The 27,863-nt window shown below is 48.1% G+C and overlaps 1 protein-coding gene across 4 annotated transcripts in view; it reads left to right on the plus strand.

Moving 5' to 3' along the window:
- MYO18B (myosin XVIIIB) overlaps positions 1-27,863 on the plus strand; it is a 262,880-nt gene that overhangs the window by 18,254 nt on the left and 216,763 nt on the right. For 3 of the 4 annotated variants that reach the window (XM_023513322.1, XM_023513320.1, XM_023513323.1), the window contains 9 exons: positions 677-1,939; positions 2,529-2,595; positions 3,362-3,474; positions 4,770-4,946; positions 9,594-9,792; positions 11,712-11,854; positions 12,722-12,822; positions 15,842-15,905; positions 25,671-25,815. In XM_023513322.1, coding sequence (XP_023369090.1) covers positions 677-1,939; positions 2,529-2,595; positions 3,362-3,474; positions 4,770-4,946; positions 9,594-9,792; positions 11,712-11,854; positions 12,722-12,822; positions 15,842-15,905; positions 25,671-25,815 — 2,272 coding nt within the window. The remainder of the gene's footprint in view (positions 1-676; positions 1,940-2,528; positions 2,596-3,361; positions 3,475-4,769; positions 4,947-9,593; positions 9,793-11,711; positions 11,855-12,721; positions 12,823-15,841; positions 15,906-25,670; positions 25,816-27,863) is intronic. The other variant, XM_023513324.1, reaches the window with a different exon arrangement.

Raw genomic sequence — 27,863 nt, forward strand, 5'->3', positions numbered from 1 at the left:
CAAAAGCCAGAGTGCTCAGCTGGTGTGGACAGCACGGTAGGGGGACAGGACAGCCGTAGGAGCAGCAGCTCAGTTTGTTTTATGTTTTGTGATTTGGGAAGTGCTTTCCACATCTCCTCTTATAAAAAGTGATACCTGCTTATACTGAGGGAAGAGCAAAGCTCATAGCACAGAAATGATGGTGTCCATGCTGGCCCAGCTGAAAAGTGTTTGAGCCTTGATAATAACAGAGCCTCTAATGCCAGCAGCAGGAAAAATCAAGCAGAAATAATCACATTAGCGACAGCAGCAGCAGCTACTGTTACTGAGTACGTCCTATGTGCTGGGCTGTTTCTGTACGTTGTCACAGATCCTCACATCCGCCCTGCAAGAGAGGCCTTCGTGATCCTCATTTTCTTGATAGGGAAATGGACTTGGAGAGGGGGAGTCATTTAGCTAAAGTCACAAAGCTAGGGAGCTCCAAGATCCATCCTCCTTCTACTTGACCTTGAGGTGCTGGGCCAAGGTCAGGGCATTGGGCTTGGCTCAGTGCCTGGCAGATCTTGGAGGTGCTTGGGGATCTTTAGAAGGATGGATAGAGGGGCGAACAGCTAACTGAATGGATGAATGTGTTAGTGAATGACAAAGCTGTCAGGCCAGCAGGCAGCTGGGTGTGGTTGTGGTCTCTCTCTCCTAGACCCCAGAAATCTCCACCAGCCAACCCAACAGCAGGTCCAGCAGTGGTACCAGATCGGGAAGCCAACAGATTTCCCAGGACATCCAGCCAAGCTCTCCTGGGAGCTCAAACATTCTGGGCAAGGAGAGTGAAGGGGTGGGCAGCACCAGCCCTGTGACGATGACCACCTTGGATGGGGAGAAGGCCCAGGAGCTGGGTTCTGGGGGAGCACCAGGCAAAAAGACCCTACCCTTCAAGAGAGGTGTCAGGAGGGGTGACGTGTTGCTGATGGTGGCCAAGCTGGACCTGGACGCAGCCAAACCGGAGCAGAGGACCCCACCCCGTGATGAACTCCCTTGCAAGACCCCACCCCCAGCCACAGACCCTGGCGGGGAAAGAAAAGGGAATACCCCAGGGACTCCTAGTGGCCCCCAGGCCAGCACTGAGCATTTGGGCCCCAAAGCTGAGAAGACCCGGACTGGGGATGTTGGGGACCCAGACCAAGGATCTGCGCTGCTGACCAAAGGCAGGAAGGGTCAAGGCACAGTGGGAAAGGGGGATGGGCTCCCCCAGACCAAAGGGCCCACTGGGAGTGAGCCCCAGAGCAAAGACCAGGAAGGGACTGGGCCCGCTGAAGGGGAGCTATCAAGGGCAGCAGAGAAGGTGGGAGGGGACTTTTCAGACAATGTGGAAAAGGGGAACATCTCCAAGGGTGCCGGGAGCGAAAGGAAGCATGCCGTCCCCCAAATCCAGGTGAGAAAGTGGGGCAGTTTCCTGGGCAGAAGGAGCAAGTGGGAAGGTCTCCAGAGCAAGTCAGACAAGGAAGGCGAGCTCCCGAGTAAGGCGGAGAAGACGAGTGAGCCCCAGGGCAGGGTGAGGGAGCCTGGCAAAGAGCAGGAAGGCAGGGAGAAGGCAGGTGGGCGCCCGAGTGAGGCTGCGAAGGCAGGGGAGCCCGGTGGTGAGAAGGGCAAAGTGGGACAACTTCAGAGCAGGTCTGGGGAGGCCGGTGGAGCCCAGAGTCCAACAGGGAAAGGCTCCAGGGAGGTGGATCTAAGGAAAACGCCTTCTGGGAAGGAGGGTCAGCCTGAAAGCCCAGAGCAGAGAGCTGAGGAGCTGTGCGCCAGGACCAGGGTGGGTGATGGGGCTGGCGCCAGGGAGCTGGCGGGACCCAGGCAGCCTGCGCTGGAGAAGTGCACAGAAAGGCCTGCGAAACAGGCGGAGAACCGAGCCGGGCCTGCCCCGCAGGAGGAGGGCGCAGGGAGCCGGAGTGGAGATTCAGACCAGGTGAGGCGGCTGCAGCCGGCAGTGGGACAACATGCACCTGGCCCTCTGGAGACAGAGGGATGGAAAGGAGCTGCCTCTGGAGGTGGACTAGGGGGCCCCCCCGGGATGGAGAGGGAATTGGAGACGGGTGACTGGAGCTGGGAGGCATCCAGAGGAGAGGACAGGCACTTGTCCCTTGAGAAAGCAATGGTATCATACTCCCACTGCACGGGCCCCTGGGCGGGAGTATCCACAAGGTTAGGGAGGGCCCCCAAAATGTGAGGTGGCACTTCAAGGCCAACATGGTTAAGCTTCCTTATAATGTCATACAATAGTTTTCAAATACAGGGTGGCATAAAGAGCAGTTTGCTAAGAATACAAATTCTCAGAGCCCACCTTTGAGATTCTCGTTCAAAAGTCCAGGAGTAGGGAAGGGCCCCAGGATCTGCATTTAAGTAAGCAACCCCCCCCCCCGCCCCACCGCACACATCTCCCAGGAGACTCTGATTTAGGTGGGTCAAACCCACACTGTGGGAAAATCCCATGTAAATGGAGGTGGGGGTGGGAGGGTGTCATTTGCTGGTTTAACTTACGTGATCTCTGTTCTCAGGCTCCTGAGGACAGATGGTATGAGGCAGAGAAAGTCTGGCTGGTTCAGAAGGATGGATTTACGCTTGGTAATTAGGGGTGTTAGCACTGTCTGAGGGGCCAAGCATCTTCTCTTCTTGCACCCCTCTACTTACAAGCCAGATTTTCCAGGTCATACTTCCCGGGAAAAGGAGCAATGGAGGAGACTAGGATGGGGAGCCCTGCCTGGCTTTTTGTGGGCAAAGGGTGGGGATAGTTGATAGTCATTTCACCCTTGACAGCTGGCCTTTTGGGTGCTGTTTTCAAAGGCATTTGAACCTTGATAATTAATTAATTAATTAATTAACTAAATCACTAATGCAACAAATATCCTTGGTTTCTAGTATTCCTCCTGGAACCCAGTGTAGTGCAAGTGGGCACCTAATTTTTTCCTCATGAGCACACTTTTGTTGATTTGTTATGGCTGTGGACTACAGTCTACTTAGAAGCCATTCTGAGTCAGTAGTCAGAACACTACTGAGAGGATGAGTGATTAGTGATGTCTGTCATGGACACTGCAAGGGGAAATGGCAGTCTGTATGCCATTATCTGCCATCCTAGTTCTGGGTACGAGATGGGTCAGTGCATCTAACCTCCTAGGTGCCTACTCTGTGCCAGCTGGTAAAAGATAAGTCAGACTCAGCCCATCCCTAAAAGATTTAGGGTCACAATTTAGAAACCTCCATGTGAATAGACCCCAAGGATTGAAGATGTAGCCCTTTTCTTACATGACACAAGCCAGCTCCCTAGCCAGGCTCAGAACTTCACTCATCTCCTACCCTTACCTCCCTTCCTCTCTCTGCATTGTCCAAACAGCCACAGTGCTAAAGCCAGATGAGGGGACAGCCGACTTGCCCGCAGGAAGGGTACGGCTTTGCATCGATGCTGACAAAACAATCACTGAGGTGGATGAGGAGTATGTTCATCGGGTGAGTCCCCTATCCCTCTCTCTGTCTTCTCTTTACCCTCCTTCCCCACCCCTGCAAGAGATTTCCCTGTAGCTGACTGAAGATATCACCTTAACATAATGCAAAGAACCTCACTGAACTCATTACTCTGCTGAAGGGACATTGTTAGGAGTCATGAACTCTGTCCTGTGGTGTCTCTTTTATATGAGGACACATCGAGACACATGTTTGTCAGGTCTTGGCACTGGGAGTTCTTTGGATTGACCCAAGAAAGCGATTGTTTTTCATTTTATGAACATTGTAAACCGTGTTGCAGAGCATGTTTCCTTTTCGCTCTGGCTACCAGGGAACTCGCAACCAAATTTATTGCTTTCCATTAATCATAGCATAACTTCTTATGACCTATACTTTGGGCATCACTCTTTCTTATAGTCTCATAGTTTTGCTTTTTCAATTGTTTTGTAGACATTTTTGTTTTGTGCCATAAATCCTTTTGAGGATAAGTCAGAGTATAATGATAGAAAAAAAGGTCTTGTTGCCCCTTTTGCATCCCCAACAGCCTACAAATTGAGATATTTCCTTCCTCGCTCCTCTGCATCCTGTTTGATTCTGTACCCCCTCACACCCTCCTGTGCCACTGATGTTAGGAGTTTGCAGAGGCTGAGCGCCCTTGGAAAAAAGATTGACCCATGAGATAGCTCAAGCTTGACCTAAACCCCAGAGCACTGGGCCTAGAAAACTCCCCAAAGCTGGAAAGAACAATAGGGAGCCTTTTAGAATGAATGTCTCAAGGAGCAGATGCAAACATCCCTCGCTTCTCAAAGCATTTAGGCAGATTTCCAAGGGTGAAAGCATGATGGCCATTAGATGAATGAGGGGGTCTGGCTGGTGGCCTCCTTCCCTCGGTATCATAGAACAAACCAAGAGCTCCACCTAAGACCCAGGAAAGGAGGAAACAGCAGCGGACACTTGCGCAGAACATCACCTGTCTTTTTGTGGTGTTTGAGATACAGAAGGTGCTTTGAATTTTGCCTCATCTGCCTTGAGAGCATCTCTCTTCCTTCATGGTGCAGTGAGCGCTGGAAGGAAGGAACAGAGTGTGTGTGGGGTGCCTCGCAGACAGCACAGAGGGCGAGGAGAAGGAATAGGCCTATTTTATTTATAGGGTTTCAGCACTCCTTCTCCACAGTCACTGTGTTCTGTTTTGGTCTTTGGTGCAGTTCTCGAGGGATTGGCTCCGTGTGTGTGTGTGTGTGTGTGTGTGTGTGTGTGTGTGAACCAGAAGGCCAGAGAAGACTCTATGTGATGGTTCACAGGCCAACGCCCCCGAGCTGGACCAGGTTGAAGACCTGACTTCTCTCATCAGTGTCAATGAATCCAGTGTCCTGAACACGCTTCTGCAGCGCTACCGGGCTCAGCTGCCGCACACCCGCACGGGGCCGGATCTGATCGTCCTCCAGCCCCAGGGGGCCTCAGCTCCCTCTGCAGGGAAGGTGAGGTGGGACCATGGGGGCACAGGGGTTAAGGGAATCTCTGCATCTGAGGGGACAGCAGAACTGCCACAGCCCCTGACAGGCCTGTCTGTGAGCAGAATCCTGCCAAAGTTGAGATTCTGGGGCATCAAGGGCATCATGTGGCATTGAGTTCCATGTGATACCCACTCCCTAGAGGAGAAAGAGAAGTCTCTGTTAGGACAACAACAGCGGTGTTAAAAATAGTGATAGCAAAAGAAAGTCGTGAATGAATATGGATACCAGACACTACTGCAAGCTCCTTCACATAGTGTCTAAACTGCTTCTCACATTCACTCGAAAAACAGAGGAATTATTACTAGCCCATTTTACTGATAAGAGTGGGCTGACATCAACAGCTAAACTCCTGTTTAGCCAGCAGAGGAGCTGGGACAAAGCCCAGCCCATTGGGCCTCACTGTGCTCCTCACCCCATGCTGAGGATCTTCGAGAGTCCTGACACCCACATCAGACTCTCGGGCTCTGGTTTGAGGTCTTTTTTTCTTAAATTAAATCATAGCTGTGTACATTAATGCAATCATGGGGTACAGTGTGGTGTTTTCACATACAATTTAAAATGTTTTCATCCAACTGGTTAACAGAGCCTTCATGTCATTTTCTTGGTTATTGGGTTAAGATGTTTATATTCTACTTTTAGAAAGAATCACTTGTACCCTTGTAAGATAAACCATTCTAGGGAAGTATAGGGATGGCCAATTTTTAGCATGATAGGTGAGAGAAAAGGCAGTCTCGACACGCCGCCTTGTGGAAGGATGAGGAACCACAGCCAAGTTATTTGCTGCTCCCCAGGGGGTAGAGTGTCATGTCACCTCTTTTACGTGGTGATAATGAGGCCAGCTTTTACTCTGAGTGTGATGGCAGCTACTGGGGACTTCTAGCAGAGCAGTGGCATGGTCTGACTTGTACAAGGATCCCCTGGCTGCAGACCAGTGGCATGGTCTGACTTGTACAAGGATCCCCTGGCTGCAGACCAGTGGCATGGTCTGACTTGTACAAGGATCCCCTGGCTGCAGGGTGGAAGTGTGGTGGAAAGGGGCACCGTAGCAGCAGGGACACACTCTGGAGACAGTTCTTAGTACTCCTTGGGAAGGCACAGGCCCCTGGGATACCTGGTGCCTTGGAATGATCACGAAGCTTCTCTGGCCTTGTTTTTTTAATCTGTTAGTTGGGCATGGAAAGCCCATCTTGTCCCCTGAAGGAAGCAGTAAGGGACAAACCCAATCCTAGTCCCCCCAAAATGCTAAATTTATTAAAGAGGAGACAGTGGTCCTGTGACCTGCCCCCAACTATACATCACGACTTTTCTTCTCTGAGATAATCCACTTGACCCCCTCCAGTCATTTCTCAGGCCCAGGGGCTGGGAAGACCTCAGAAGCTCTGGACTGGCCAGTGCTCAGCACATGCCCTCTCCCCTCCTCACTGTGAGTGCTTCTGCTCCTGTTAGTTCAGCCCAGGCCATCCACACATCTGCATGATTCCTCTGGCTCCCTGGAAGTTCCAGGAAAGGTTGTTTTCTTCTGGCCCCACCAGCCAAAAGGTCTGCATCAGCCACCCTACACTGAAGTGTCAGAATACGGGCAGAAGTGCCTGAAAGTGCAGGAACTGGACCCCACCTGGCCGCCCAGGTTTCTAGTCTCCCACACTCCAACCACTGCCTTTGGCCGATTCAACCTTTTATTCCTCAAATGGCCACCAGGTGGAAGCACAGGCCTGCAATGAGGTCAGGACCAGGGCTGCTGTGAGATTGGCCTGGGTGGAGTCTGGGCAGCACCGGAGCAGGGGAGCTCTCTCCAGGGAACACCACGCCACCCTGCAGCTGGGAGCAGGGTATGTGCCTGTGGGCATGCAGGTCTTGGTGCATGTGACCTTGAGGATCTATTGCGTGCGTGTGCCCAGGAGCGCATTAAGAGTACATATACACAAAAGCAAAGGAGTATGTGCTGCACACACGCACCTAGGGGTGCCCATGGGGCTCTGGATGTGCCCTTTGGGCAGTAGGCCTGGGAAGGCTGATGGATGGGGTAGCCCATCTCCTGAATTTTAGTTTTTCCAATATGGGAGTGGCTTTAGGGTTCAGGCCCCTGAGAGCCTCCCTCTGTCTGCCTCATGCCTGAAGGCTGTGTCTAGCCAGCATGAGGGCTTGTCCCACTTTGTCTGCTTATAGAGCCCCATGTTCAGCATCAGGGTAGGGACTTCTTACTATCTCTGAGGGTCCCGGAGCAGGAAAAGCCAGCAGTGGATCAGGGGTGTCCCCAGCCCCAGCTGGAGGTCCCGGCTAGGGGAAGGTGTTGGTGCCTCTGGTTCTGCCAAGGCACAAGAGAGGGCAGATGGAGGCTTGCTGGAACTGGGGCTCACCCACTCAGCATCCAGGGCTTTGGACATCTTCCTCCAGTCAGGTCCATTCTTTGGTGTGCTTTTTTTGTTTTTGTTTTTTGTTTGTTTGTTTGTTTTTGAGACAGAGTCTCGCTATGTCACCCTTGGTAGAGTATCATGGTGTCACAGCTCACAGCAACCTCAAACTCTTGGGCTTAAGTGATTCTCTTTCCTCAGCCTCCCAAGTAGCTGGGACTACAGGCACCTGCCACAAAGCCTGGCTATTTTTTGTTGCAGTTGTCATTGTTGATTTTAGCAGGCCCAAGCTGGGTTCAAACCCTCCAGCCTTGGTGTATGTGGCTGAGCTATAGGCACTGGCCTTTGAGGTGCTCTTCCTCTGACCTCACACCTACCTTCTGCCTTCATCCCTTCTCCCTAATGGCCATCAAGGTCACCACTGACTGCCGTGATGCCAAATCCAGTGTCGGTCTATGGTCTCTGAGCCCTCAGCAGCATCCCCGCACTCCTTTTGAAAACATTTGCTTGCTGGGCTCCACAACTCAGCTCTCCCAGTTTCCCTCCTGCCCTGTTGGCCCTCCCTATCAGCCTTTTGTGTGATCTCCTAGGCCTGTCCCTATTGGGGTGCCCCAAGCCCCACACTTTTCTTCTCTAAACACCCACTTCCTTGGTGACCTCACCCAGGCACGTGGCTTTCAAATGACCACTGTTAGAGAGAATTGAAGGATGTTTCGTGTTGATCATCTCTCTCTCTCTTCCCATAGAAAGCAGGTCCTACAGAGGCTGGAACTTTCTTTCCTTTTTTTTTTTCTTAAGTCAGGTTTGTTACAGCATAATTTACGTACAGTTCAAGTCACCTTTTTACTGGACAGTTCTGTGAGTTTTGACAAAGGTGTGCAATTGCATAACTGCCACCACGAGAGGTTACAGACAGTTCCGATCACCCCCCACCCCACGCTGAAGTGCTCTGGACCTTTCCATGGTCCGCCAGTTCATCACATTCCACCCTTGGCAGCTGCTGATCTCTTTTTCCCCCCCTATAGTTTGGCCTTTTCCAAAAAATTATAAATGGAATCCTATAGCGTGTAACCTTTTTAGCTGGCTTCTTTGACTCGCCACAGTGCAATATGAGAGTCACCCATGTCGTTGTATTTATCTGTGGTCTGTTTCTTTATTTTATTAGGATGGTTTACTAGGGTATTTTATTTTACTAGTTGGCTCATTTGTTCACGGGGGGAGCAATTTTCCTGGTTTGTCTGGAACTGAAGTGTTTTCTGGGCCATGAGATGTTTGATGCTTTCACTAGGATGGTTGATCACCCTAGTTCACTCTTTGAAGTATATTTGGGTTGTTTCTATTTTCAGGAATTTTGAAAATACAGTAGAACCTCTATAAATTGACCACCCAAGGAACTGTAACAAACTGGCCAACATACAGAGGTGGCCAGCGTCAGGAACTAGGCCTGCGGCACTGATACAGACACGTGGTGCCTGTCCGATCTATGAAAGTTAGGTCAACTTGAGGTGGTCAATGTAGAGAGGCGTCGACTGTGGAGGTTCTACTGAATATTCAACATAACCAATGACATAGGAGGTTATTTTTGAATATACATTTTCATTGTGGGGAGGTAATGCCTGGAGTGAGGTTGGGGGGTTCTATTTGATGAATATATAGTTATCTGCTTGTGGTTAGCGGGGATTTCCTTTGTCTACCTGAGTAGTGATGCACCCAAGGTGCCTGCCACATAGTCAACACACGAAGAATTATTTTTACTGAGTGAAGAATTATAGAATGAATGAAGTGGATGGGGTTTCAGACATCACCTATGTCTGTTATGGTAAAGACACAGCACACATACCACAAACACCCCCACATGCCACGCAGTGTTTCCATGGCAGACATGACTAATCTACTACTCAATTTTATCTGCCTTGTTCCGGGCACATACTATCCATTGCTTTGTGTGGCTAATGAGATGAAGCTCTTGGGATGATGCAACTCTTTTTCAAGCCCCCAACTAGCTAAAGAGAAGACCCAGACTCAGAAAAGAATCACAGTTTGCTCACAGAGAGCCAGCAGCAGGACTAGACACACAGGCTGGGATCTTCTCAGTACAATACAAAGACTTTGACACAGTTGGAGTAGGATGGGAGGTGGGGACGCAGATCTGGAGGTAGGGATGTGGATCTTGCCCTTAGGCCTGGGGTGAGGCGCTGTCTTGGAATATTCCTGGGTCAATGGCTGGGTGGGAAGGCTGATGCCCCGGATGTTCCTGCAGGTGCACAGTGGCCGCCAGGATGGCCTGCCCACCCACATTGGCTCCCTGGCCCATCGGGCATACTGGGCACTGCTGAGCCAGCGGAAAGACCAGAGCATCGTGGCCCTTGGCCGGAGTGGTGCAGGGAAGACCACCTGCTGTGAACAGGTCCTGGAGCACCTGGTGGGGATGGCAGGCAGTGTGGAAGGCAGGGTCTCAGGTATGGTGGTCTCCAGGTGAGAGGCATGGGGAGCAGGAAGGGGAGTGCTGGAAGGGAGTGCTGGGCAGCCCCTTCTCATATCCACTCACTTTGCATTCACTGAGCACCACATACGTGCAGACCCTGCTCTTGCTACTATATGAGGCTTCTCTAGGTCACTGGGCACATTTATTCAAATTAGAATAAGCTACTCTTTCCTCAAGACATTGACGCCATCCTCTGAACAATCATCGTACACCAACACAGTAAGAACCAGACACTTCACTGCCATCTGCTGGCAATTCATCCTAATAAATACATAAATCTTTGATAGCGTGATGTGAGTGATGCAGGCTTTGGATGTGGTCTCTTTGTGCAGGGCACAACCTGCTGAACTGTACAGAGAGCTCATCCGGTAAAGGCAGGGCAGGGCCTATGAAGGCCAGAGGAGTACATGAACTGTGCACGTGTACTGGATGTCAACGTTCTGCAGTGTGTGCTGGCAGAGCAGGTTTGGGAAGAGGCCGAGGTGCATGGGGACTTCCTTGAGGAAGTGACACTTGAGCTGGGCCTTCAAGAAAGAGCGTCAATTAATAATAATAAGTATAATATTAGTAATGATCATAGAAACACTTGCTGAAAACTAATGTGCCCGACCCTACTCCAAGCAGGAGTAATGTACTTATTTATTATTTAAAATGGCCCATGAGGTAGATATTATTATTTGAATGTTATAGGTCGAGGGCGCTGAAGTTCAGAGATGTTAGCTAGCTTGCCCGATGCCACGTAGCAAATATATTCCAGAGCTGGGACTCAAACCCAGGCCATCTGGTTCAAGAAATATAAGAACTGAGCAGGTGTTCTCAACTTTTTTGTTCGTTATTTCTCCCCTTCAAGGAGCCTTTTAAGACATTTTTCTCCTAATCACCCCCACCATGGCATTTTACTTCCACAAATAAACCATATATTTATTTACGTAGTATATGTATCTCTGCTCTATACATAAGGTAGGTAAATTTTTTTCTCCACCACGTCTCAGAATCAGTTTTTGCCCAACTTGGGGGCAATATCTTCCCCATTGAGAATACGTGACCTAGGTAATATTGTGTTTCTAATAGTAATAAATTTAATAATAACAGCACCACGTCTGGAGCACTTGCTAAGCACTTTGCATTATTACACGTGTTAGCAATGATGATCTATGTGGTAGGTTCTCCTGCCACCCCCATGTTGCAGATGGCTATCCGAGGCATTGGGATACGAATTCTTCGGCCCCAAAGCAGGTAACTAGTCAAGGGCAGAGCCCATATTCAATCTCTCTTAATCACTGGGATATATTGCTTCTCCATCAAGAGTATTCCAGTGTTTTACTGAGCACCTACTTTATTCCTGGTCCACATTAAGAACTGGGGATATGGTGGGGAGAGGCACCAGTCTCTGTCCTCTCAGAATGGAGTTGTGCTATGAATGCACATGTTTGAGAGTGATAGTCAGGAAAGGTTGGATTCAGGTGCCTGGCATAGCGCTTATTCCATAGAAGGGACCCAATTAATGGCTGCAGAGAAGGCCATGGGGCTTTGCAAGCCTGCTTCTAAACTGTGAACTCCCTGAGTACAGGGGGATCCAGACTGTTATCACCCTCACTTTCTCCTAGGCAGTCCCTACCATCAACATTGTGCTTACCTTGGACCCTTCTATGCTGAGACTTGCATCCCCTTGGCCTCAGTTTGTGGCACAGGGTCAGCCAGCAGCTGGTGCTCCATGAAATGTGTGCTCTAATTGGCTGAACTGGGAGGGTCCTGGCATGTTGCCCACAGGGACCCCCTAGGGGCCGGAAAGAGGCCTGGCCTGGATCAGGAGCCCATAGGGAGGGTGGACCTGTGTTAGGTAGGGTGGCAGCACCTTTGGCCACACGTGATGCCTGGCCCATGTTTCCACAGTGGAGAAGATCCGAGCCACCTTCACCATCCTCCGGGCCTTCGGCTCTGTATCAGCAGGCCACAGCCGCCACGCCACCCGGTTTGCCATGGTCATGTCACTGGACTTCAATGCCACAGGCCGAATCACGGCTGCTCAGCTGCAGGTGAGACCTCCAGTGGACAGGCAAGGGGGTTCCTTGGGACTTCAATGTCCCCAGCCCCACTCAGCAGAGCCCACGCCTCCAACTGGGCCCCTGGGATGTGTCTGGAGTGGTCACCGATCCCTTAGTCGTGACCAGTTCCACCCCACCTGGCTCAGTGCCCTGGAACATCCTCTCCTGGAGCAAGGCAGCCCGTCTGTGCTTCGGACCATCTCAGGAATGAAATATTCATGAGTAAATATATAATTCAGCCGCTCATTAGCTGGGTCTTAAAAGCGTAAGCTGAAATCAAACAGACACCCGCCAGCCTTCTGTGGCAGTCCATGTGTGACGAGCACATGGCCTGTTTGTTCCCATCTCCAAAATCATCCAAGCCCCTCCCTAGTCCCCCTGAAACATTCTGTTTGAACAGAAAATAGGATTAGGTTATTAGAAGGACTGTTTGTACGTGGAACGGGGGTAATATCCGGGCACAAGGAAAACTCTTCTGTGCCAAATAAGTCCCTTTGCTGTCCTGCCTCCTAAAATCCTACCACTAATCACCATTTGCGTCAAAGCATTGAAAGTTTAGGTGAAAAAAGGGATGTGGGGGCAGGTGGCCCCATTTGATTTTTACTCCCTTTTGATCCCTTAATTGGAAGGAGCCTGTTGCATGAGTTGATTTCCTAGCTGGACCCTGAATTAGAGAGACAGCAGGCTGGGGAGTTTCCCTATGAACAGTTTTCCTATGCCAGCAGTTTTTGGACTTGAGATGTTTCCTCAAGGACAGTGTCAGAGTGGGCACCCTCACAGGCCTCTGGCAAGCTGGGCACCAGCTGTGGACAGATGTACCCACAGCCCTGACCAGGCGCCCCTGCTCTTTCCCCGCAGACAATGCTTTTAGAGAAGAGCCGTGTGGCACGGCAGCCAGAAGGGGAAGGCAACTTCCAGGTTTTCTCCCAGATGCTAGCGGGTTTGGACCTGGATCTCAGGTGAGTGCCTGGGGGAGGGGCTGGGGGCAGTGCCAACAAAGGGCACATGCTCTTTAGAGGCACAGCCCAGTCTTAGCTTCTGCCCAGAGCAGAGAAACCATGGGGGTAGGAATATGCCCCCCAATTCTAGCTGCCCGGGTACATGCTGCTTGTGGGCTAGGTGGCCTTGTTCCCACGTCATCCCCTCTGATCCTCAGTCTCTTCCTCTGTAAAGTGGAAACAATACTTTGAATAAACCTTGTAGGATTAAGTGAGATGATCCATGTTCAACTCTTTGTAAATGTGTGTATGTGGATGGCTGGAGGCTGTCTGCTGTGATAGTAGCATGTCAGTATTGGGCTGGCAGCAGAGGTGTGAGGAGCGGGCAAAGAACAGCAGACCCCAAATCTTCCAGAAGTTTTTAAACTTTGTAGAGCCTTGGGTTCCTACAAGGGTATATCCACGTGGTGCGCCCCAGGGTGGACTGGGAGCTGGGTGGAGCCTCATCCCGGAGGGCTGCCTGTTGGAGGGGGCCGGGATTCGTCTCTGTCTTCTCAGGCTCTAAGGGCAGCAGTCCTGGGCATGTGGCTTCCTTTCCCTGAGCCTCAGTTTCCTCATTTATGAATGAACAGGCAAAGTTCTACTGAACCTCCAGGGAGAGGAAACAGCTGGGGTTTCCCAGGCAAGCGGGGATAGATTTGTGGTTTGTCCCTGCCCAGCCCCCATTGTTTATTTTCTCCTACCTCCCCGCCTCCATCTGAAGGGAACGATTAACCTGTCCTGACCAGCCTGGCTAAGGTTAGGGCACAACTGTACCTTGAGAAGAGAAGGAAGATTAGTGGGATCTCCCAGTTTTCAGTATGAAGTAACTGAGCAGCAGAAGCTTCTAGAAAGTCTTCAGAACCTGTAGGAGGACTTGAAGTAGGACGGGTAGCATAGCAGAGAGGCTAGGCCCACAAACTCTAGGGCCAGGCTGCGTGGATGTGCATCCTGGCCTCTCTACTTGCTGGCTGTGTAACCTTGAGCTAGAGACTTCGCCTCTCTGAGCCTCACTTTCCTCATCTGTAAGATGCATGTGATTTTGTCTACCTCTGGGCATTGTAGTAAGAATTAAAAGTGAATAGTTAACAGTGCTCAGAATAGTGCTGAATGCAGTGAGTGCTTTGTGTGCGTATGCTTTTTTGGGAGGATATTATCTGCCCCCCGTAGGCCTTGACCGTGTGTGTGCTGGAAAGGAACAACTTTGAAGGCAGAGGGGATGTGGGTTTGATCTTGGCTTTGCTCCATGTGGGCCTCTCTAAGCCTTGGTTTCTCCTTCTGTAGAATGGGTATCTACTATTGCCAATGCTGTGGGCATTTAAATGAGAACACATCGAGGCAACATGTGCCCTGCACACTGTGTGGTGGGGCTGTGACATGGGAGGTGTGGACTCTGATCACAGGAGCTTGAATCTTACTTTCCAGTCCTATGGTCTCACTTCTTGGGGCCTCCATTTGCTCACCCCTCAGAGCCCTGAAGACCATGTACCTCTCCCTGTTCTATCCCTAGAACCCTGCACTGGGGTCATCTCTTCTATACCTTGGGTAGGACTTGGGTCTGGGCCTGGAGCCATAGCCTGCTGGAGAAGGGGGTCAGCCTGGGTGAGCCCAGGGAGGATGGGGCTGGGCTGCTGCCCAGAGGATGCCTGGCCAAGTTCTGGGGGACTCTTAGTGGTGATGGGCCTAGCCTAGGTGAGTTTGGCCTCCTTAAAACCTGACCAAAGCTACCTCTGAGAGGAAGGGGCTGCCCCAGATGAGTTTCAGGGACCTCAGGAGAATAAAGTGCTTGGAGCAATTCAGACTCCTCAGGAACCATGATCATTCTGGGGAGCCCTCTGGTCAACCTCCAGTTATCTTTTTTTTTCTACCTCTGCTGCAGCCAGGCTAGTCCCTCATCTATGTGGGAGCTTCCAAAGGGCAAAAGTTGGTTGCCACTTCAACAAATGTCTCTTTTTTCTCCCAAGCACTCATATGGCAAACTCCTATTCATCCTTCAAAACCCTATTCCAAATCTCTTGTAATTAGAAGAGTGCTGCCCAAATCTTGCATCTCAAGCCAAGGTGTATGTGTCTCTCTTCCTTGCCAGATTATCTGCAAGATCTTTGAATCAGGGGCCCTGCCTTCCTCTTCTCTGCCTTCCTAGTACCTAGTTTAGGGATTGGCACTGGGTAGATGCTTTGTATTTATTTGTTGGTTTGATTTTACAAGTAATAGAAGAGAGTGTGGGGGAAATATAGAATACTTACTCTGTGCCAGGCTGGTAGCATGAGTTTATATACAATATCTCATTTAATTCTGTGAGGCAAGTAGTAGAATGCCCATTTTACAGGCAAGGAAAAGTAAGCCTCAGAGAAGAGGAATACCTTGGATGCTAAGGGGCAGAGCTGGGATTGGACTCAAAGCTTATCCAATAAGGGCCCTTTAAGGATATGAGGTGGAGGAGAGAGGTGTGGGGTCTATAAAGAACTAAGGGAGGGGACACAGAAGGACCCAGAACTGGCTGGGAGTGGGCTGAGAGGCAGGACAGCACAGAGGTCAGGACTCTTGGGGCCAGAAGACCTCAGCCCAAGTCCTGGCTATGCATTTGCTAGCTTGGACCCATTACTAAATCTCAGTGTTTTTGTTTTTCTATCTCCAAAATGAGAATAATATCTGCACCTATTGAATGAGGTTGTCATGAGTAATCTTAGAACTTGGCATACAGCAAGGGCTTATTCATGTTGAGTAAAGTCCCTTAGCTGAAAAGAAGAAGACCTGGAATTAGAACCTGCTCCCCTGGTTTTGCTCCATAACTCTTTTAGGGTGTCCTGGCTCTTAGGAATTGTCAAGTAAAGGCAGCAAATGAAAAATATTTGGGAGATAGGAGATACCCCTGGAAGACCTGGTGGGACCAAGGCATCAGACAGCCATTGGGGCTGCCTGGGTCCTTGCATGAAGCCCCACACTGTGGTGACCACCTGCCCTGCCAGGCCACTGATGTGGGTCCCTTTTCTGCTTCTAGGACAGAGCTGTACCTGCATCAGATGGCGGACAGCAGCTCCTTTGGCATGGGTGTGTGGTCCAAGGTAAGGGGAGGTCCTTTAGGGCTGGGATATGAGTCAGTGTCCCTTGGACCAGGATGGGAGGGTGATGGAGGGATCCCCAGTGTCATTTGTCTGCTTTGGCACTGGTGTACATGGTTGGCAGAGGCTGGTCATGTGGGAGAGTCAGGGACCGCCTTTCACAGGGTCTGTGCTTGTTAGGGGAAAGGAAGAGTTATGCAAATGAAAGGAACCAAGAGGTGAGGTGTACGCATAAGTGAGAACAGAGGCCCTGGAGTCAGAATTTCTGGGTTCAAAGTTTGGCTTTGACACTTATTAGATATGTGACCTCAGGCATGGAACATAACCTCTCTGAGAATGAACTGAATGAAATGAAATGATGTGTGTGAAGTGCTTAGCACAGGGCTTGGCCTGAATCAATCAATGGCATACTCTCCGTGAATGCTATTGATAACTGATGTGGGTAAGTACAGTTAGAGATGGTTTCCTGATGAATGTGATCTGTGAGTGGGGCCTTGAGAGGTGGGTATTCAGTTACTTAAAAAAGCAAATGATTTGCTTGTTTGATATTTTACTCATTGGTTTATGTTTTAACAATTGTTTTCTGAGTCCCCCTTTTCCTCAACCACTTCTACCACTATCTGTACCAGGCAGCCCTGTGCTAAATGCTAGGATTATGGTCTTCGTCTGTGAAATTTTACTCTAGCAGGAGAAACAAACATGGAAATAAACACAATAACATAAGAGAAGAACATGCCAAGAGGTGTTCAAGATATTGAAAGGATTATTTGGCCTCAATTGGGAAAGACTTCTTAGCCTAGGGGACATTTGACCTGGGTTTTGAAGGGTGAAAAGGAGTTCACTAGGTAGAAGAGGTTAGATGATTTCTACTCAGAAGCTTCTTTCCAAACATACATGTGTGGGCACCAAATGGTGTTAGAAATTTGAAATTCTCATTTAACAAACAAACAAATAAATTTAAACCCATACCTCATATACAAAGATTAACAACAAAAAAGGTATCATAGACCTAAATGTAAAACTTAAAGCTATAACATTTCTAGAAGAAAACAGGAGAAGAATCAATGTTTCTTTAATGGGACATGTGACGTCAAAAGCACAGTGCATAAAGGAAAAAAATTGATTTCATCAAAATTGAAAATTTCTGCTCTTTGAAAGACTCTGTTAATGTGAAAAGGCAAGCCAGTCTCTGAAAATAGTTGCAAATCATATATCTGATAAAGGATTTGAATCTAGAATATAAAAATAACTCTCAAAATTCATAAGTAAGACAACCTGAAAAACAGATGGGCAAAAGATTGAGCACACACTTCACCAAAGGAGATAAATACACAACAAATACGGATGTGAAAATGTCCTCAACAAAGTTGTTAAAGAAATGACAGTCAGACCACTGAGATGTTGTGAGATACTGTGACACAATCACCAGAATGGTTAAATTGGAAAGGTGTGCTGGTGAGAGTTTGGTGTACCTGACACTCTCAGACATTGCTGCTGGGATTATAAAATAGTACAACCATTTTGAACAACAAAATGGTTTCCTCACCTGTGATCGAGTTTGACAGTTACTTGAAGAAGCTAGACATACACCTTTTATGTGACATACCATTCTACTCCAGATATTTACGCAGAAGAATGAAAGTGTGTGCTCATATAAACATCTTACAGGAAAATTCATAGCAGTGTGGTTATAGCCCAAAGCTGGGAACCACCCAAATGTTTATCACTGGGTGAATGAGTACTATGCTGTGGTATATCCATACAATGGAATACTACTCAGTAATAAAAAGGAATGAGCTACTTACATATCCAAGAACATGGATGGTTCTTAAAATAATTATGCTGAGCGACAAGCCCCAGATGAAAGTAGAATTATGTGATTCCATGCATGGGATCATGAAAATGTACCCTAATCTATAGTAACAGAAGGCAGGTTAATGGTCACTTGGGGAGGGAGAGGGGGCAAGAGGCGGGCAAGAAAAGATTACAAAAGGGAACTTGTGGGCGTGGATATGTTCATTGTCTTTATTGTAATGATGGTTTCATGGAGCTACGTCAAAACTTAGATCTAATTTTACATTTTAAAGGTGAACAATGTATCCTTTGCCAATTATATCTTAAGAAAGCTCATAGACACACACACACACATATACACACACTACACATACACCATTATGCATTGTGGGATATTATCCACAGAGTGTCCAATTTAGTTTGTGAGAGGTGGGGTCCAAGAACTTGCATTTCTCCCAAGTTCCCAGGTAATGCTGATGCTACTGGTCTGAGGACCCCATTTTGAGAACCATTATAGTGGACTCTATTTCTACTGTGGGTGGGAGGATGAGGCTCCCTCATCTTTAAATCCTGGGGGGAGCTAAACTACTTTTCACTGTCTGATACCCCTCTTTATTGAGAGGAGACCTTGTGGTACATTCATCTTTTGTATTTTTTCCCCATGACTAGTGGGCATCAGGTGCCCCAGACCTTGGCCTTGAAGGCCAAGGATGAGAAATTCTTTTAGCACTTAAGTTTTCAGATTCATTTAATGAGTTTTGGCCAAGTATATTCATTTGAATCAGCAAGGCAGTTGTTTGTTTTCCTGTTGTTTATGAGGAGGAAAAAGGGCCCAAGCTGGGCCCCTGCAAGCTCTCCCCAGCCTGACCTGTTTGTTAACAGTCTGCATAAAGGAATCAGTCACAGTGTGAATTCGTGTCAAGAAAGCATTTGAAGTGGTTTTCTTTTTTTCCCTGTGTTTCTGTGGGGCAGTTTTTTTTAGACCAATTGATTTGCAGGAACTGGTAGGGTGTTCCTTTGTTCTCTCTTTGCTACCTGAAAGGTATCAAGGGAATGTTTTCTCTGTTCTTAAAGAAGAAAAATAAAGTCTGAAAACTCCTTGGCCCCTGATACAAATTTGGGCTTGTTTCTAGGGTTGGGTAGTTCAGCTGCAGTCTCATTAAGGGACTGGGTTGGTCGGGAAATGACCCCCAAGAATGGGAGTTGTTAAGTATGAGTCCCAAGGTTCTCAGATTTAGCAAAAAATAATATAGGATGCCCAAGTTAAATTTGAATTTCTGACAAACATCAAATAATGTTTTAGTATAAGTATGTCCTGAATGTTGCATGTGGTTAAGCCTGAAGTGTTGGGGACATATCAGGGAAGGCTGCCTGGGGGAGGCAACCAGTGGCTGGTCCTGGAAGGAGAATGAAATTAGATGCAGTGAGGCCAGTATGATTGCTCTGCCAAATATTGCAGGAGGGGATACTAATGTAATAAAAAATCTGATCCATTGTTTATCTGAAATTGCAATTTTACTGGATGGTCCTGCATTTTATTTGGCAATTCTGCAGCCCAACTTCACCCTTTGCTGAACCCTCTTCCTCATCTTCCTGCTCCTCCTTCTAGCCAGTACCCCTAACTATGATGAGTTTTGTTTCTATTTCATTTGTAGCAATCAGTTCCATCATCTGCTGAAAATTCACAGATGAATGTGAATAGCCAGATTCAATTCCCAATGCCAGCACTGAAGCTGTGTGTGTAGTCTTAAGCAAATGACTTCATCTCCATGGGACCCAATTTCCTCATTTGTAAAACTGGAGTACTAGGAGCCACCTCAGCCCCTAATTAAATAAGATAAAGCCAGTAGAATACTTGGACAGTGCCTGACACTCAACCAATGCCAGCTTTTGTTATTATTATTATTCAGTATTATCATGGATGGCAGCATTGGACAAGCTGGGTAGAGTAAGCCTTCAGTGTCTCCCACTGAAGGGGAGGCCTTGGCTTGTTCCCAACAGTAAAGCAGCCTGTGCACACAGGCCCCAATCCATGCTCCTTGGTAGTACGTGCCATGTTTTTTCTCTTACTGGCTTTATCTCTATTCTCCCCTAATTTATATTTTTAATGAAACATCCTGTTTTTAAAAAATTAAATAAATACATACTTGTGGAAAAATCAGAGAAAAAGAACATAAAGGCAAAATAAAACTCAACACACACACACACACAGAGACACACACACAGTTATACAAAGCAGAAACAAGTGCTAATAACTTCCCCAACCAGAGAAATCCACTGGTAACACTTCCACCCATGTTCTGTCAGCATTTTCCTATGAATATTTTGCATAGTTCATCACTTAACTGTATCTTGTTAAAACTTTCATAAATGATATTTTTAATGACCATTCATGGAGGAATCGTGATTCCCTGAACTGTTTCTCTAATGTCCTTTATGTAGTTTTTAACCTTTTCATGGCTCTTAATAACAAGGTGATAAATATCTTTGGGCATCCATCTTTAGGCCACAGTGCCTGCATCAATGTCTCAGGCTCCCAGCCCTCCATAGAAGGAGATGCCTCCTATTCTTGTCCTTTCTATTGTCTCCTTGGTAACAGTCTCTAACAGCGATCGCACTATCTGCTCACCTACAGTCTAAGTCTCATGAGGTTGGGGGTCTTCTATATCTTGTTCACTGACAAGACAAAGCCAAGCACTCTCCCAGCACACAACAGGTGCTCAGTAAATGCTTGTTGAGTGAATAAATGAATGAGCATGCCCAATTCATCACAACTCTACTGATCACATCTTTTCAATTTTTGGAGCCTTTGCTAGTGTAGACGACAGAGCTATGGGTGGATCCCCACTGGATCATTTCACTCAGGTCTTTGGGGATCTTGTATCTTCCTTTAGACCCACTGCCTAGGTCCTGGGAGTTATAGTGGTTGCTGGGACTCTCAGGTGACCCAGAGAAAGGGATTGGGAAGATCTAGGCTCCCACGTGTCAGCTAACCTAGGCCACTGGAATCCTCAAATCTGGGATGAGTTCCACTGTGGACCCACCTCAGTGGGTGGACACACTCTTTCCCACCATCTGTGGTTCTTATTTGGGGACACTCACTGGCACTCAGCAACAGATATTGATTGCTCTTACTAGATGCCAGGTACCAGCATGCAGAGTAACTCAGTTGGGTCTCTGTCATCAGATAGCTCGTGTGTGGGGGATAGATTAGAAGCAGAAGGGCTATGTGCATCAATGAAGGTCCCTATAGGCTGAGGCCAGCTGGGAGGGGTAGAGGCATATCAGGGGAGGCTGCCTGGAGAAAGTGACTGGGAGCTAGAACTGAACTGAGAGTGAATGATATGGGTCCAGCGAGGCCAGTGTCCTTGCTGCACTGAGCATTGGGTGTGAAGGTCAAGGTTAGAGGTTAACTAGGCAGGGCCCCAGGGTGAAGTACAGAGACCCCAGTGTGATGCTGGCTGGGCCCTGGATGGCCACCTCCACCCACTGGCTGCCACTGCCACCTCAGTCCTTGCTCCGTGCCCTCACCACCTGCCACATTTTAGCTTTTAAGTGAAGCTTATTGGAGATCTGCTGAGCACCAGGACACATTTGAAATCACAAAGCTTTCACATTATTTTCTTCTTCTCTGTAATTTGTTTTTTCTGCAACTTAGCCTGGTATTTTTTTAAGTGCCTGGCAGCAGCAGTAATAATAATAATAATCCTTGCCTCGCAGCAGTTTGCTTCTGGCTGTTACCTTCCAGGCTTGAGCCCGAGGTGCATTTATTTCTTATGACCCAGTTGTCAACTGCAGAGGAACATCTCCAAAGGGCAGGATGGGGGATCACTCACACGTGCAGGGGCCCTGTCAGGAGCTTTCCCCTGCTTACTCCTCCTGAGGACCCTTTGAGGTAAGGAACTATGATCGCATCTGTTTTTCAACAGCAGCCAGGCTCAGAGGGGTGAAGCTGCTTTGGCCAAGGGCCCAGAGCTTTTAGGTAGCAGAGGCAGAACTGGTTCTAAGCTGGGCTGACTTCAAATTCGGGACTCTGTTCTTCCTACCCTGTCATCTTAGTCCTGCCTCATGGCTGAAGGCCCAGTGCTCTGGGGTCCAACCCACTGTCCACCCCTGATGCACTTAACCTCTCTCGGCCTTAGTTTTAGCACCTGGGGAATGGATAGGGCGCCCAGCTCCTCAAGTGACTCCAAGGATTGGGGGCTCAGGAGAGTGACATTTATTAATGCTGCCCCTCCTCAACTGGGTGGCTTTGGGCAAGTAACTCCATCTCTCTGAGACTCACTTTCCCTCTCTGTCAGTCAGAGGGACTCATGCCTGCCTCGGAAGGAAAAATCACAAGGACGACATTAGTATGTGCTCAGTTAATCCTTTCTTTCCTCCTGCACTTTCCCCAGTGCCCTGAAAGGAAGGGAATTGGTGAGATGTTGAATAAGGGACAGAGACACTTGGGAAAGAGCAGCACCCAGCCCTGGACAGATACTTTCCTGCCCTCCACAAGGGTGTCCACGAGGTTTGCCTGCCAGTGAAGTGATATTTGTTTTGCAAATGAATTATGTCTGTGTTCAGCATTTTCCTCCCAGAGCGGGCTCCATGTCCAGGAGGTGGAGGGATGGGAATCCCTGGGGCAGGTTGAAGGACAGGAGGTAATTTACATCCCCAGCAGTCAGAGTCAGACCCAGGCCTTTCTGAGGGCCCTATTGTGCTCATAACCAAGGCAGAGGTGGTCAAGGTGCCAGTTCCCTTTTCCAGAGAGGCCTCCAGTAGCTGCTGGCACCCCACGGCCCCTCCCTCTGCAAGAGAGGCCTGCACACCTGCCTGTCCGCAAGATTCTTAACACCCAAGTACACCATATTCCCCTAGCCTCCCTGCCCTTCTGTGTATAGACTCTTCCTGCCTCCCGGCACCCACTTCCTGGCTCATTCTGTTTGCGCGTCATGAATTGCTTCATACGCTGCTTCTTCCAAGAGCCTCGCATCCTTCTAGTCAGTTCCTTTGCCCTTGCTCAGAGGCCCCCAAGCCCTGGCATGCACTCTGTGTGCCATCATCTGTTTGCACACCTGTCCCCCTCAGTGGACTGGGAGCCCACCAAGTGCAGTGCTGTGACTGACTCACTTGCCATGGAGTGCTGGGCACAAACTTGGGCAGTAACGGGAAAGACATGCCTGGGAGGTGGAACGGCTTAGACGAAGGCACTAGAGACAGAGGCACTAGTGAGTGGAAACCATCTTTTACTGAGCACCACTGTGTGCCAGCTCCTGTGGTGCCTTCTTTATACGCATCGACTCATAGAGTCCCCACAACAGCCCTAGGAGGACAGCAGGATATTATTTCTGTTTAAAAAAGGAAAAGTGAAAATTGAGCTTCTATGCAAGGGCAGGAGACTTGTGCAGAGTCAGACCTTTGGGACTGCAGAGTCGAGAACTCTGTCTGATTCCAAATACAAGCCTGGCCTCTCTCTGCATTGCAAGAATCTCTTGGGTACTCTAAACTCAACCGTTTTAATATGGAGTGAACATTTTGGATTTTTTTTTTTCACTCAATTACCTGCAGACTTTGGTTGACCTTGAGACTGATTGCCTTGGAAAAACTCCAGGCATCTTGTAATTTGACTTTTTTTTTTCTTTTTCTCCACAGACTTTTTTTTAATTAAGGGAAAACATAAAGTGTATAAAGTACACTGATTTTAAGGGCACACTGCAATGATTTGGGCTGGAAGCTGACTTACGGCCTTCATTTGACTCATTTCAGTTTTCACAATTTTGATCTAAATAGTAACTTTTTTCAGGGTCTTACACAGAGGTGTCTGAAGAACCATTGGCTCTCTGGAAGCTTATGGAATTGTAAACTCCTTCACCATCCCCATCATTTTGAATCAGAAGCGTATATACTCGTTGATTCACGTCTTCTGTTCCAGAAGTGACAACGTAAGGGAGGGAGGTGAGGGAGAGGAGGAAGCAGAGGAGTTTCGGAGCGAGTTTTCTCATTCTCTTTATGTACTGAGTGGCGGATGATGCAGTCACCTGTAATTTAAAGTCAAATGCTCATAGCTGACGGTGGGAGCTGCGACAGAGCGTGGGCACTGTCCTTTCAGCGTCCTTTTCCTGCTACTTTGAAATCTCATAAATAACCCAGAGTATGTTGGTAAGACGCCTTCCTTCCCTGTGTTTGCTCCAGCTGCGGTTGCTAGGTTAAGCTTCTGGTTGCTAGGGATTTAATGGTCCTGTGGCGGCCCAGAAATAAGATGGATCAGTGGGACATGCTTTTGCTATTGACTGCGATGTTTCCACAGCAAATCTCTCAGTGTTGTTGCCTGCTTTGACATTGTCCCAATTGGTTGACGGTCCTTGTAAGTTTCCCAGTTAGAAGTGGCACGAATGGAGGGGACAAGAGGCTCGAACTGGGCGGTGGAAAGGCCTGCTTCTAGTCTTGTACTTGGTATTAATTTGCCTGAGCAAGTGTCTCCCCATCTCTGGGCACTGGATGCTACAGAATTCAAAGACCTGCTCTGACAGCCTCGAGTTCATCACCCAGGTTCTCTAAGCAGACCGAGTGCAGACCAGTTTCTTGTTATCTGCTGGTGGATTCTTGGCAAAAGAATCCCCGTGCCCTGCTCACTTCCGCCTTCCCCAGCAGGCTTCTGAGCGGAGCTTCCTTGGCCAGATGGTGTGTGCACAGTACTTTCGGAGTAATTTTAATATTCAATCAAACATAATTGGGATCATAAATCTTTTTAAAAAAACACAACAACAATCCTATAACCTATAAACATCTGATCATGTCATTTTCTCTTTCCTCCTGTGAAAATCTTTGGCAATTTCCCATTGCTACACTGGGGGTGGAAAACTAGTGTCATTTCAGTTACTGAGGCAGATCAGTTGGTGGTATCTGCACGAGGGCATGTCCTGAAAGGAATCTGGACTCACTTGGTTTGAGGTGGGATCTTGATTGATGAGTGATGTCTGCTGTGAGTGCAGGAATATTGGTGGATACATATCAGTACTGGCCAATCATGGCTAGGATGTAGAGGTCATGACCTTTAATATAATGCTTGAGGCCTTTAAGATTGGCCCCTGCCAGCTTCTCAAGCTTTATCTTCTCCTTTCTCTGTCTGACCCAACTCCAAAAATAATTGCTTCAATGGATCACCTGCTGTCTCCCCCAAATCCCCTTTGCTCGTGTAGTTCCTTCTGCTTGTAAGGACCTTTGTTACATTCAGCTGGTTAACTCTGCCTGTTTATCTTTCACACATCAATCACAATTTGTCTCATCTGCGCCATTTTCTTGGGCTCCCTTGAGTGGGATGAATTCCCATTCTCCCCCAATACCCCACAGTTCCCCGTGTAGATCTCTAGCCTGCCTTCCTTGTAGCCTGTCCACACTTAGTTGCTTTTATGTCTCCTTCCATTCCTACCTTGAGAGGGCCTCACGGTCACTGTTTTTTTTTATTTGCTCATCTTTGCATCCCCAGACCAGAGCTCAGCGCAGAGCAGAGGCCCCATGCCCCGCACTGAATGAACACTTGGAAGAGTAGAAACCACACTGCAGGCAAAGTCAGACAGAAATGATTTGATAACTGTCCTAGCAAACTGAGTTTGTTGGTCAACACCGTTCAGGTTAATTGGGGGAAATTTACTGTGGTAATAGAGCAGTGTTTTTCAATCTTTTTTTTTTTTTTTAAATCATATAGCACACTTGAACTTATAGTTTAATTTCTGCAGCACATTTAAATTATATTGATTTTTAAAAAAGACTAAAAAAAAGAATATACTTACTGTGCTTTGAATGTCTTTCAGAAATAATCAATGACCTTTAAAGTGTTTGGTGGTACACCTAATATCCTCTCCCAGCACACCAGCGAGTGTGCAGATGCGAGTGACTCTCACCCTCCCTACAGACGCAGCTTCAAGTTGTGAGTTTGCATGTCCTGCATTGTGATGGCCCCTTCTCTTTTCTCTCTCCCTCTGCTCCCAGCCTGAAGACAAGCAGAAGGCAGCAGCTGCCTTTGCCCAGCTCCAGGGTGCCATGGAGATACTGGACATCTCGGAGAGCGAGCGGAGGGCCATTTGGCGGGTGCTGGCAGCCATCTACCACCTCGGCGCGGCAGGGGCCTGCAAAGGTACGTTCTCCCCGCTGGCTCACGGGGGCTGCCAGCTGTCCCCTTTGGCAGGTGTCTGATAAGGCTCCTTTCCCGGTGTGACGGGAACAGGGTCAATCTGTCATCTTCTGTGTCTCGGGACTGCTCTTTGGGAGGCTGCTGAAACCAGGCATCGTAAGGAGGAAACAGGGCTGGAATTTTCAAAGAAACCTTCTAGGCTAGGTCAGTCCAGAAGAACTTCCTATAACAGAGATGGTCCCTTCCCTGCTGTCCAGTGTAGTAGCCACTAGCTGCCAGCAGCTATTAAACACTAGAAAAATAGTTAGTGCCACCGAGGAACTGAATTTTTAATTGTGTTTAATTCTAATTAATTTAAGCTTAAGCAGTCAGACATAGCTAGTGGCTCCTACACCAGGCAGAACAACTCTAGAATATGCCAGAGACAGATAGGCCCCTTGGTCGGCTTCTGCAAACTCCAAAAGAGAGTCTTTCTGTAGGTATTTCTGGGCAAAGCTAAGTTCTTATTTTCAGCATGAGTTTCTGAGTGTAGAGACTAAGTCGATATCTCTTGACCATATCAGCATTAAAGAGTCACCCCATAGAAGCAGAAGTCTGAAAATAGTGCAGACAGGGGCCAGGAAACCATTCATTTCTTATTTCATACTAAGTTTAGCCAAGGACTTCAGAAACATTGTCTTTATTAAACCTTTTCACAAGTGTCCAAGTGTCCCCTCAATCTCTGAGATGAGGCAACATCAACATAGTCCCAGACCTGTGCTGGGCAGGTGCGTGGGGGATAGGAGAGGCTATATGGGTAGTGTTCCTTTGTGTTGATTTTGCCATTTTGTTTGGAGAGATGAGTCTTCTAAACTTGAGACCATCTAGTTGTGGAGGGCGCCTGTAGTCTCAGCTACTTGGGAGGCTGAGGCAAGAGAATGGCTTAAGCCCAAGAGTTTGAGGTTGCTGTGAGCTGTGAAGCCACAGCACTCTACTGAGGGCAACATAGTGAGACTTGTCTCAAAAAAAAAAAGCTAAACTTGAGACCATCATCCAGCTTTGTTAACTGACCAAGGGAGGAGGGTAGACAGGGTAGCTCAGACCAGGAAAGGTGTGAAGGCTCAGGGTTGGCACACAGACACCAGTGGGCTCAGGACATGTGGAAAGAAGCAAACACATTTTACAGAGTAGGAAACCGAGACTGAGAAGGGCTAGGTGTCATAAAGTGCAGGTGTGGACTCACGAGTGAGACAGATTTGAGTTAAAAATGGAACTTCTCTCAGATGTAGCGGCCTCGTCTTTTGATGGGCTGAGAGTAGGTTCCAAGTAAGGATTAAACGTAATAAGGATGAGGAAGCTGACGTAGGCTGTGCTCCTCCAGAAGCAGACCTGACACAAAGCTTTGGGGACGTGTGTTATTTGGGGCTGGGGAGTGGCGGGGAGGCAGGTGTGTTTAGGAGCAGCTTACCTGGGCAGCAGAGGCTGGGCCCACTGGGACCTCGGGGAGACTCCGAGAAACCTGCCTGCTGGTTGTCTTCCCAAGAGGCGAAGGCAAGGAAGCCGGATAGTTATCCAGGGACTCAGGAACCCCGTGGACTGCTGACCGGTCAGCAGAGAAGCGAAGAGCTCAGTGAGATGCTGAGTTTCTCCTCCCCAGGGCAGAGCGTCAGGGTTCCCTCTGCTGTGGACTCAGACCTAACCCATGCCTGTAAATGCCTATGATGATGAAGGAGAAAATCACTTTTATAAATATTTTATTAATATGTGATTATGGCAATAATTTCTCCCACCCCAACACCCCACCTTATAAATTATTTTAAGAAGAGCTGCCGTCAGTCTGCCTAGGAGGCCTGCCTGGTGATTTACTTACTATATATTCAGCTTTGGAAGATTTCATAATAGGATGCTCTAAAACCAGCTATTAAGAATTTCAAAGTCGTATATAAATGTCTTTGCTTTGTGTCATAACAGATCATTTTGAAATATATTAAGAATCATTTTCATTAATCAAGGTTTTTTTTCTTATTAAAATTATACTCTCTTCCTGGTGTGCCTGGCTTTCTAACTTATTC

This window comes from Otolemur garnettii, unplaced genomic scaffold (assembly GCF_000181295.1).
Source record: "Otolemur garnettii isolate 467f Iridium unplaced genomic scaffold, OtoGar3 scaffold00038, whole genome shotgun sequence".
Lineage (NCBI taxonomy): Eukaryota > Metazoa > Chordata > Mammalia > Primates > Galagidae > Otolemur > Otolemur garnettii.